The 12,101-nt window shown below is 39.5% G+C and overlaps 1 protein-coding gene across 5 annotated transcripts in view; it reads right to left on the bottom strand.

Moving 5' to 3' along the window:
- Nucleotides 1-3,278: 3,278 nt before the first annotated feature.
- The window catches only part of Phactr2 (phosphatase and actin regulator 2), a 263,525-nt gene continuing 254,702 nt past the window's right edge, over nucleotides 3,279-12,101 (bottom strand). For all 5 annotated transcript variants that reach the window (XM_060380256.1, XM_060380257.1, XM_060380258.1 and 2 more), the window contains one exon: nucleotides 3,279-10,174. In XM_060380256.1, the coding sequence (XP_060236239.1) occupies nucleotides 10,159-10,174 (16 nt within the window). In that variant the 3' untranslated portion in view covers nucleotides 3,279-10,158. The remainder of the gene's footprint in view (nucleotides 10,175-12,101) is intronic.

Here is a 12,101-nt window from a genome sequence, read left to right as displayed (position 1 = left end):
ACTGCTATAGATCTGTATGTACACAGAATACAGCAACTGAATATAAACTAATTTTTTCATTTGTGACTATATTAAACAATGAGCAATTTATTCTAATAAAAAGTAAAAATAAGCTCTTTGATTCATTGAGCTAATATTGCTATATACAATATTTGGTGCAATATCAGGAATTTTCAAATGTAATTTAATATCCTGAACAAAAAGCTATTATACTTTATTTAAAATTAAAGTAACTAGTAAAAGCCCTTAAAATTAAAAACAAGCAAGTTTCATAAATGCCCAATGATGTGTAAATAATTTAATGTTGTGGTCTTAGAGACAAAGTCAGGCAATGAGAAAATAGTTACTGAATTTTGACTGCTGAAAACACATGGGCTTAAGCTACTATTTCTTTTCCTGTTGGAAAGGTTTGTTTATTTTTGCAGCTTTCGTTGCATGTATACATAATTCCCAACTCCCTCTCTCTCAGACATTCTCTCTTCCCCCTGCATTGTTTTGGGATGGAACCCTGGAACTTAGGCTTGGCACATGTACTTTCCTATCTAACTACCTTCTGGGTTCCAACCAGCCACTTCCCCTGACCTTCACACTTCTGTGTCCATCTGACTCCTGTACATCTATCAATATGTGCATGTCCTAGCAGAAGGCAAACCAAACGGATTGAATTGCAAGCCAAAAACTAAATGTTTCATGTCCGTGTCCTCACACTCTTTGACCCTCCTTTCTGTACCCAGCTCTACCGTTTGTGAGCCTGATCACTGCTGTTCTGTCCAAGTGGCATTGTCATTATTTATACCACACAGGCACATGACTTTTCCATGCCCCCCTTCTCCACATCCAACACTTCAACTTCTCTTTAAATTAGTTGACATTTCTTTTCCAATAGTAAATAGCTCAATTGGAACTACTTTTCCTCTAAACCAGACTATAGCAATAACAACAGGCTCTATGCTTTTAACATTGCTTCCTACAGTTCATTGTGGTCAGGATGAGTGAGGGGGTGTAAGAATGCTTGAAGTATGTAATGGGTTCTTTTTGTCTTGAGGATAAATTACAAATTCCTTAAAAATGTTTATAAGGACCCACCCAACTTAAGAGTGTTCTTTATCTCTCTTAAAAAAAATAACAATCAATAGGTAGTGGTGGTACACACCTTTAATCCTAGCACTTGTGAATTTGAGGCCAGCCTGGTCTACAGGGCTAGTTCTGAGACAGCCAGAGAAACATAAAGAAACCCTGTCTTGAAAAACAATAATAATAAAAAAAAAAAATCCAAAACCAGGGCAGTAGCTCATCAGTAGAGTGCTTGCCTGATAAGCAGGGCTCCCTCAGTTCAATCATCAGTAATCTTGCAAAAACAAACAAAACAAAACAACAGCAACAAAAATCCACCCCCAAACAAAACTCAACCCAACCCAAACTGAAACAAAGCATAAAACAAAACATAAAGCAATCATTTTTCAGGGCAGGCTCCATGTTCAGGGATAGTTGCCTAAACCATCTTTTTAAATGTTTTTGGTTTTCATCTTCTCCCCTAAATCTAGGGAAATAGTGACACATGGGTGGGTTCCTTTTCAGTTTTCCTATCATCCATGACCTTGTTCTGGAGCTGAAAATTGCTAAGTAACTATGTGTAAAACCCTGTTGAGGAATGAAAGGCATATTTCAATCACCTTTCTAGTTTAATATGCTTCTAGCTTTTTTCCTTGCTCACAGTGCATTAAAGAGCAAACACAGTGAAGAAGTCTATTTCCTACTCCAGCTACACTTTTTTCTGGCCTTTCTGGGTACTGGACTCCCATGAGGAAATTACACTGCTTCTCTACAGTGGAGGTTAGGAAGATCATGTCTGAAGTGCAGGAGATTCTGTGAAGTGTGTCTTGGTGTTCCTTCGTCCTATGTTTAAAGTCAGTGGGGAACTACAGCCCAGTGCAGGCAGGATGATAATGGATCAAGACCTTCATGAAGACATGAGTCATTCATGTCCTGAAATGACCTGCTGAGGTGCTTGCTGGGGGTGTAAGAAATACAAAATGGGCAGTAGAAATAAATACCAGCTAAGGCCATGTGACCAGTTGCAGGAAGAAAGATTATAATTAACATCAGTGTTTCTGTCATATCTCATTAAGAATGTATTTGTACATATGTAGATAGACATATTAAGCAGATAGTTAGGTTTTCTTTCCTTTTTGTCCTTGTCATGTAATGCTACACCAATTGAGATAATATCAGTGGCTATCATATTTAAGTGGTGAGATATTAAAAGAATGCCCCTCAAGGGACAATGCCACCTATTCCAAACTATATAATGCATTTGCCCTTGTCCGTGGAATAGTTATATTGCATTAGGCATAATTAGGACCTGGCCATTGTTTATATTTATAAAATAAGAATGACATAAGCATACATGATAGTGTGTTATGTTGACAATGGGTGGACTTCTGATGGCTAATCTTGGTGGTCAACTTGATCTTGGCGCACTTGTGAAAGCCTTTTCTTGATTGAATCATTTGAGGTAGGAAGATCTACCCCAAATCTGGAATTATCCCTTTGGTGTCAGCCTACATGAAAGGACCCGGAAGAAGAAACTTCAGATTCTCGCCTGCTTGCGCCATTCTCACTGGCAAGTTCATCTACCCTACTGATGAGGTGTTCCTTTGCTGGTATTAGAACATACTTCTCCCAGGTTCTAGAACATGGATCAAAGACTGGCAGAGACACTGGCCTCACGGACCGAACAACCACCAGATTCTTGCTCTTTTTCCATTGTTAGACCAGCTAGACCACAGCCTGTAAGCCAGCCTAATAAACCCCCTCTTAACGTAGATTCATTTTTATCAATTCTGTTCCTTTAGAGAATCCTAACACACACACACACACACACACACACACACACACACCAATAATAATAAATCTTAAAGGTAGGTTTTTTAAATGAAAAGTACAAATTACTAGGTCTCACATACAAAATATGTTAAAAGTTAGGTGGGGTTGCACTATCAGGGATAAAATGTATCTGAGACTTTCTTTACATATGAAACCTCCATGAGTTGTTAACTTAAAAAGCCTGTGCATAATGACTTGGTGGTGCATGTCTGCAATTCAGCACACTTGGGAGGTGGAGACAGAAAGATCAGGACTTCAAGGCCATCCTTGACTATGTATTGAGTTAGAGGCCTATCTGGAAGACCCTGTCTCAGAAACACATAAAATAAATAAATATAAAATAGAAAGACTGAGCTATCTGATAAAGAAGACAAACAGTAACAGACTAAACCTAGGATTTCCCAATGATTTTATTGAGGTAACATTTCCCAGTTTTATACACACATCTATGCATATACATATACTTATGAAAGCTAAACAACGTTCTAAGGCACTTGGAATTGTGCACAGCGGAGTATTCTATTATCATACTACTAGATGGAGTATACTTTTCCATTTTAAATAACACAAACAACAATATGGAATAAAAAGATAATACATGGTCTTTCAGGTTACAATCGTGGAGGACATATGCTTCGGTGTATCTACTTGCAGGCATCACACCCACATACTATAATATAGTAAAGGACTACGAACCACCAGAGGAGAAACTGTCCTATTCTTCCAAGTACAGTTCCAGTTATTAATACCCACAGATAGCACACCATTTCACGACTGCATCATGTACTGGAGACTCGCAACTGGTGATCACAGTTCACCATCGCTAACCAAAGCTCAAGAGAACAAAAGAACACAGACAGTCCCTTACGGAAAAACCATTGTGACTCAGGAGAGAGAGAGAAAGAGACTAGTTTGAATTTTCAGCAGGTTAAATACTGGTGAAATTTGCACAGGATGCTTTGAATACATCTGCACACATCTAAGCCACAGAAGAAATGCTAAAGAATTAGTGCCTATGGTTTGAGTGATGAAAGTGGTTTGACCCTCAGTTCTCTATAATTCTTTCCAAAAGCTAATTAGTACTACAGTGGCAATTTCTCATGGTAGACACTACTCTCCAAGCAATGTAACAACACAGTCAAAAATCACATCATGAGCATCCATTAAGGGAAAAGCCCTCCCCCTTCCCAAGCTGGCAAGTGGCACAAATATTATTGGCATTTTAATAAACCACAAAATTGCCCTGAGGGTGGAGTGGCATTCTGCCTCATTTACTCTTTCAATTTATTCTCTCTCTCTTTTTAAAAAAAATACTGCTATTAAGAAAGATAAAAAATTTTAAGCACCATCTATATAGATTTACGCTATAATCACCTTTACTGACTCTGAGTTGCTCTGCTCCAAAAAAAGTGTCTTTAGAAATTTAATATTAAAATATTGGAGTGGGAGGAATTAATTCCATCCTTGCAGCTAGCTGCAATTCATCTAAGTGTTTCTCAAGATGTATTAACTATTCAGTTTCAGCGGCCTAAACAGTATCTTTCTGTGTGGTCAGCACAGGCTGATGGAGCTGCACCTGGAGAAAACTCATTTTGTTTTTGCCTTATCTGTGGTGTGAACACTATGAATGCAATCTGCCACTTACATTTCTGTCACAATGTCATAGTTGCACACCTTATTAGAGAAGCTGAACCGTATGCATATGTTTACACAGATGAATCCAAGCATTTTCATGTGGATTAAGTGTGTTGTCAACAGGAGGAAGGGTGAGAGAGTCTTTTGCAGCTCCGTCCACAGGGTTACTGGGTAGAATCTAGTATTGACTTCCAAAGACCAATGTTTCGTTCAAAGCTGCTGTGTTCCGATGACCAGCAGTCTAGTTCTGAAGTAACACTGTGAAGTAATGAACAAGAGTTTGCTTCACGTACTCTCTCCAGAAGTATCAGGCCAAGTCACTCTGCCCACTGCCCACTGTAATGGACAAGACCACCTGGGAACCTCTTTCTTACAGGACAGGCCAATTTCAGCTGCATCTAAGTAGCAGGCTTGAAGAAGTGGATCAGAGACATGCAAGGCAAGAGAGATGGTATTTGAGGGTAGGCTCTTTCCCCCACGTGTCCTTGTTGCAGCAGACAGCGCTATTCAGCTGAGGGGTCCACCCTTCTATGCAGGTAGATAAATATGTGGGCAGGCTTTTTATGTATTTATTTATTTTTTTGGTTTTTACAATGTCTGGGAATGATCCTGGTGTTGAGTAGAAGCCTGGGATACTGAACATCTTGCAACATGTGGTACATTTCAGCACAACAAAGAATTGTCCAGATCCAAATGCCAACAGCACCCCACTGGGAAAAATCTATCAACAGTTTTTTGTTCACATGCAGCTGTGACAGAAGCAACAAGCTAAATGCCATTTTTTTCTGCAGTAAAACCCAATATGGCTAGAAATTGGCATTAGTAGAAGTAGCAGCCACAGGGCTTTATTTTCTTTGCCAAAATCCCTGCACTTTATAAAATGAGATTTGTTAATTTGGGATGAAGCTGGCCTCAAAAAACAAACATAGAAAACACAAAATATCATAAAAAAAAAAGACTGGTCTCTATTACAGTTGCTCTCTAGAAATGTTTTGAAAGAGGGTTATAGTCTTAACAATTAGAAAAAGTAAATAGAAAGAAAAAGATGAGAATGGTTTTGGATTTTCTACCTTCATCTCCATCACCCTTTGGTCCCTGCCTGGCTTTGAAGCGGAGCCTAGAGCCCCTCTTTGGAGCATGAGTCTGAGTTGCCTAGGAATGCTCTTTCTCTCAGGAAGCTGTTCCCGTTAATGTGACAATGCTTATTCTTGTCACTGTTGTCCCCTCTCGCACATATCGTCTAAAGGTTCATTCTGCTTTGTTAAACAAAACATATCACCAGTAAGTAGACAGCAAACACTAACAAAAGATTAATCATTTTAAGGGGTGAAGGGACAATTTGTATTCTCTAAGGAATAACGATCTCCAAGTACAGCTTCTTGTACTAGTAAAGTGGATAAGTGGGGATTTAAGAATGCATAAACAAATTCACCATACCAAATAAAATGACATGAATCCATACATCCACAAGCTTAAGTCTGTTTCACATACACTAAAGAAAGCTTATTTCTTTAAAATATGCTGCTAGGATCCCGCACAAATAGCACAGCGTGGCCTTTTTGAGCAAGAGATAGGAACACTTATTTTACTGTCCAGATGCAGACATACTGCTTCGTGGTAGACAATCCTCTACCTGTAGGCTCTGTTGAACCTACAGCTTAATCATCACAGGTCTCGTCTATCATGTGTTGCTGTCAGGTCTACCTGGACATATGGTGTTAACCCACATCTCCTCTCTTAAGGACAAAGTACTGAATTTTTTAAAAAAGAGCCAATGTACTATGGAATTGATTATAGGTACAAAGCCTGGCAGTTTCTAAGGGCTCACAATTCATTTTCATTATTTGGTGACTTTTTTATAATGGTTTTTATTTTATGTTAATTAGAGTTTTGACTGCATGTATGTCTGTGTGAGGATGACAGATGTAAGTGCTGGGAATTGAACCAGGGTCCTCTGGAAGCGCAGTCAGTGGTCTTTTTAAAATTATCTTTATTTGGTGATTTTGAAGAGCCAAAATATTAGATTCTTTTATTTCCTTAAATATAGTCTCAATTAAATTTCAGAACTTTCTTCTCACACCAGAGACATATAACTGACTGCCTTCATTTGGCTAATAAAGACGGGAAAAACAACAACAACAACAACAACAACAAAACAAAACCAAAAACCAGAAAGGCAGCATTTCTGGGTAAGTCAGAGAGATTGATATGTTTGACTTTCCTTTAATTAATAGCTGCTCAAATACCCAGGATGGTGCTCTGCATATCGTAGACTTTGATTAAATGATTTAAGGAATAAACATAAACGTTCATCATAGCAACACAAAACCACAAGACATTTCACACCTATAGGAAACCACCAGTCAAGGTGCCCCAAGTGAATTCAGATTAGAAGAGTGCTTTTGTCATGTTGGTTGTTAGTGATCACAAGGCTGCTTAATGACCGACAAGTGTCTTCTCATTACCGTAATAGCAACAGGGGTTTCCTCCTCCATCAAAAACCAGGTTGGAAATGGCCACTTGGGCTTTGCTATTTGATCTAGTCCTTTCTTCCTGAGTCTTCATCAGATCTCGGGAGTCAGGAAAACCCACTCAGTTGCTCTATGGGCCTAATAGTGTGCTTTAATGAAAAACTGGAATTGTGGGAAAACTGCAACAAAAATAACTCCAGTTTCTACACACATTTGCTTTCTTACAGAACAGCAGCTTGCTTGTTGGGATGCAGATGGGCTGGTAGTCGGCAGAGACATAATTGCGGGGAGAGGGAGCCATGCCCTTGCTTTCTGTGGGGCCTAACTGGAGGCCTGTGGGTGGGCTGGTGCTGAGCTATACAGCCTTTCAACTTTTCTGCCTTTAAAAATTAACCGGGAAAACAGAGCCTTATCTGAGAACTACTGTTGGCTCATAATATTGTAATTCTTTCCATGGCTTTTAAAAATGTTTAATAGATCATTGTAATGAAGTAACCAGTGTTTCAATTATTTAAATATCAGATTACTGGTAGTTAATTTTTAGCTTTTTAAATGTCTCTCTTACAAATATTTCCTCCAAATGTATCAATTGGTATGAAGAGGTATTTGTATAATAAATCTGGCAGACGGCACCAGGGAGACAAGTTTTCATTTGTGCAGTGCAGGGGTGTTGACTGGGGGCAGCTTCAGTATGCAAAGCATTTTGTGTTTTGTTTTGTAATGGGTGAATATCATTGTGGAAAGAATTGTACAGTGGGAAAAAAGGTTGTTGTTTTTTGTTTGTTTGTTTGTTTGTTTTTTGAGACAGGGTTTCTCTGTGTAGTCCTGGACTTACTTTGCAGACCAGGCTGGCCTCAAATTCAGAGATATCCTTCAGCTTCTGCCTTCCAAAGTGCTCGGATTACAGGTGTGTGCCACTGCGCCTGGCTCAAAATAGGCTGGCTCTTTTTACCAACCAAATAGAAACACACTTTGAATAAACTGGTGATCCTGCCTTGCATTTACAATGAAAGGAGAAGATGCAATTAGAAGTTTTAAAATGTTCTCAGATTATAAGCATAAACAAAGAAACATTATCTGCCTTGGCATTTTTCTCATGACACTAAGATGATAGTAGAGTATCATCAAGAAGGAAAACTTCTTTGCAAATAATGAGAACAAAGTGAATTTCTATGGCCGAGTTGAGACTCTATTAAACAAACAAAGGCTATGGGTGTAGTTCAGGGGTTACAGTGTGCAGAGCATGCACAAGGCCTGGTTTGTCCCAGCAGTGCGAAAACAGCAACAGAATAAACAAGCCCCCAGCCAAAGACGAATACCAGGGCACTCACAGACATCATTTCAAAAGCAAAGTCCGTCTTACGCCATTAGTGAGACGAACTAGTGTAGACTGCTGCTTTGTTTGATTAATGCAAACAGCTAAGCACAACAAAGGGTATGGTAATGCTGACTACCTCATGGAATGGTCCTCCCGGCTTTGGCTTTTCGTAATAGACAACTGCAGCTAATCACTGTTTCTTTGAAACGAAATCATCAAATTTCAAGTGGTTCTTTCAAATACCACAGAGTGGCAGGACCTACACTTATTCAACTGATTAAATGCTGATTTTCAGCAGAATAGAAAATTACAGTCTTCCACATTCTGAGGCAGAAACACTTCAGAACTATCATAGTTCCAGATCAAAGAATAAGATAGATGTAATATAGATTCTACCTTTAAGAAAGCGTATGTTTTTAATACAAGGGGCCCAAACCAATTGTTAAGGGACGAAATCCAAGGTAGTATTCACAAGGGAGCCCTCTGGGGCTCTGTGCTGGGGCTGACACCACAGAGAAGAGCAGTGTGAGGGAGGAAGCTTCTTAATGTAAACAATTCTGATTATAGGGTCATGGGAAATGGTCTTCAACTGTATCTCAGTGTCTCTCTGGCAAGGGGAGTAAATACTGTATGTATGGATGTGACTCAGTGTTCATCATAGAAGATAAAGGCTCTTTTATATAAACCAGCAGATTTCTGTGTTCCTTTAAGCCTTGGGGTATTTTTCTTAAATCCATGCACTTGGTTTTTATTGTTTTATTTTTTTTAATAGCAGCAACCTAAACTTTTTTTTTAATTAATGCAGTTTTCAAAACTACCTATCTTTTTCTTTTTTAAAAATCCTTCCTCACAACTTGGAGCAAGCAGCAGACACTTTTGTATGTTGCTTAAGCTGCAACTCTGGATTGAGTTTTCAAAAAGAATGCCATGACTGTCCTGATCATCTTTAGATAATGAACATTTTCCCAACTTTGGAGATAATTAAGACAGGGTAAGATTAGAAGATCTAACTCTAAAGCTTGCAACAGGTTTACAGGGTCACGTTCGTTATAGCTGACCTTATTTCTGTTCCCATGTAGAGGGTTCATACATTAGGAAAACAGTATAAGAAAACGTCTTGTGTTACTTAAAGCATGCAACACAATGCCAGCAAGCATGCTTGGGAAGAGTTAGTTGAAGCTTCTTGCATTTAACGAACACTCAGATTTGTTTCTGGCAACTGGGTTCACTGGCACAATATTAAAAAAAAAAATGGAACTACACAGAACCAACTTATCGGTCAAACAAGAATATTCTAGAATCAAGTCTTTAAGGAGTCCACATTGGGTGAGTAGGTTCCCAAATCCCTTAGCGAGTTCTCAGCTACCAAATGCCTACTTCAAAAATATACTTATATTCATTCTTCTTTTCTTCATTAACATAATGATTTTCTTCATTAACATAATAATTCCTTCTCTTTTTAGCTCCCACCCTGCTAGGGTGACCACCAGCTATTCCAATGCCTATTTTTTGTGAACACACACGCACTATACCATTTGGCTTTCTGGCGATTGTCTTCTGCTTGTCTTCTTTGATTAAAATTCCTGATGAAGAACAGTGGCGAAAACCAGGGTGCCCCCTATATCATGGCACATTCTGGGCAGCCAGGCTTGCTGCATCTGGCTCTCAGCTTGTTGGCCTGGTCTGGGCTATCAAGGCAAGGAACACTCCTAACCAAACCCGAGTTGCACGCCTTTACAATGAAATGGAAACAGACACATTCAAATCTCAGTGCAATGTCAGGGTCTCAGGAAGCAGGGCTTCTGCCAGGGATGATCAGTGTATAGTTCTGAGCAGTCCCACACTTCATTATGGACGATGAAACCTGGAGTAAGAAAACAGAAACTGTGAGTCTCTGGATGGAAGTGTATTCTACATTTGATGAAGTGAGGAAGATGCAGAAAGCCATTCTGAATATCATCCACCCTGTTACTGTAAAATTGCTGCTGTAACAGAACACTGTTGTGTGTGCTATATAGGAAAGTAGACACGATTCTTATGAAAAAGATCTTGGTAGTATTCAGGCTCATAGAACAATCAAGACAAACCTCTGCTATGATCTACAGCCATATTCTAACCCACATTAAGCAAAGTGAGATATGTCTTAAGTGGATTTGGTTATACCTAGCCTGTAGATATGAAAGGCAAACACAACAATCATTATTTTATTAGATTAATGACAGGCATGGTGGTACACAGCTGTAATCCTGTTGCTTGATCGGTAGAGATAGGGCAATGGAAAGTTCAAAGTCATCTTTGGCTACATGAGGTATTCCAGGGCAACCTGGTCTACATGAGATGCTGTTTTTAAAACAAACAAACAAACAAACAAACACAAACAGAAATGATAAAACAAACACCCCACCCAAGCAAGGGCATTGCTGCCAGTGCCTCACCAGCTCCTACTAGTGACTTTAAACTGACTTTCCCCACTTGGATTTACTTTTTTAATTATAATTTTTATTGATTTTTATGTGTGAGCGCTTTGTCTGTATGTGTGTCTGTGCCAAGTATGTGGGGACCGAGCTGGGAAGGAATTGTGCATGGCTGGGGCATGGGTATCTCATGTAACACATCCAGGAAATACCTCTGTTCCTCAAATATAGATCATGGTCAAAGGGTGTCACACATGGTCAGTGGTGGAGTTAAGAACTGAGCTCCAAGTGCATACATTTCTGCTTTAGCTTCAGCCCATTCACTGGTTTGGGAAAGCTCCATGTCTCGTTGTCTCTCACAGCATCCTGCTGCATGTTCTCCACAGCACTTGAGATGACTGCTGGTTCTTTTACTGTTAATGATTTGTCTCTCTCATCAGATGATGACATCAGAGACCAGGACTTTATATGCACTAAGTTTCCAGAGTCCAGAACTGGCAAACCCACTCTGGGTACTTAATCAGCACTTGCTGAAAGCACAAACAACCGAATACACAGTAAAAAGCATTTAGGAAATGATTTGATAACTCTACAAACAATTTTATATAGCTGGACAGTTCACTCTTAAGAGTCCCAAATTTATTTTCCTAGTATATTTACTACTTAAATATACTACTATATGATAACTCAGCTGGTAGAACCTTTCAGAATGCCACTGAGGAAGGGCCAATAACAACCTGAAAAAAGTCATTTGTCTAAGGCAGAGAAGAGGAAGTAGAGGTGCTGGCTCTACAGTCTATAATTTTACCTATATTATGATCAAACACAAGTCTTCAACTGAGCTTTCATTCAAAGAGAGGTTTCTGTTATCTTCCTGTGACTATCCTGGCAGGAAAGGAGATATATTTTATTTATTTTTATTTTTATTTTTAGTTACATTTTGTTAACTCTGTGTCCCAGCTGTATCCTGCTCCCTCATTCCCTCCCCAACACCACACTCCCTCCCTGGTCTCCTCCCTGCCCCTTTCCAAGTCCACTGAGAGGGGAGGACCTCCTCCCCTTTCATTTGACCGTTTTATCAGGTATCTTCAGGGCTGGCTGCAAAGTCCTCCTCTGTGGCCTAACAGGACTGCTCCTCCCCTGGGGGGTGGGGTGGGGAGGTCAAAGAGCCTGCCCTTGAGATCCTGTTAGAAATAGTCCTTGTTCCCCTTACTTTGGAAAACTACTTGGTTACTGAGCTACCACGGGCCACATCTAAGCAGAAGTTCTAGGTTATATCCATAGATGGTCCTTGGTTGAGTGTCAGTCTCAGAAAAGACCCTGTGCCCGGATATATTTGGTCCTTGTAGAGCTCCTATCCTTTCCATATCATGCTAA

The sequence above is a fragment of the Meriones unguiculatus genome, chromosome 3 (assembly GCF_030254825.1).
Source record: "Meriones unguiculatus strain TT.TT164.6M chromosome 3, Bangor_MerUng_6.1, whole genome shotgun sequence".
Lineage (NCBI taxonomy): Eukaryota > Metazoa > Chordata > Mammalia > Rodentia > Muridae > Meriones > Meriones unguiculatus.
This window is presented reverse-complemented; position numbering and strand designations above follow the sequence as displayed.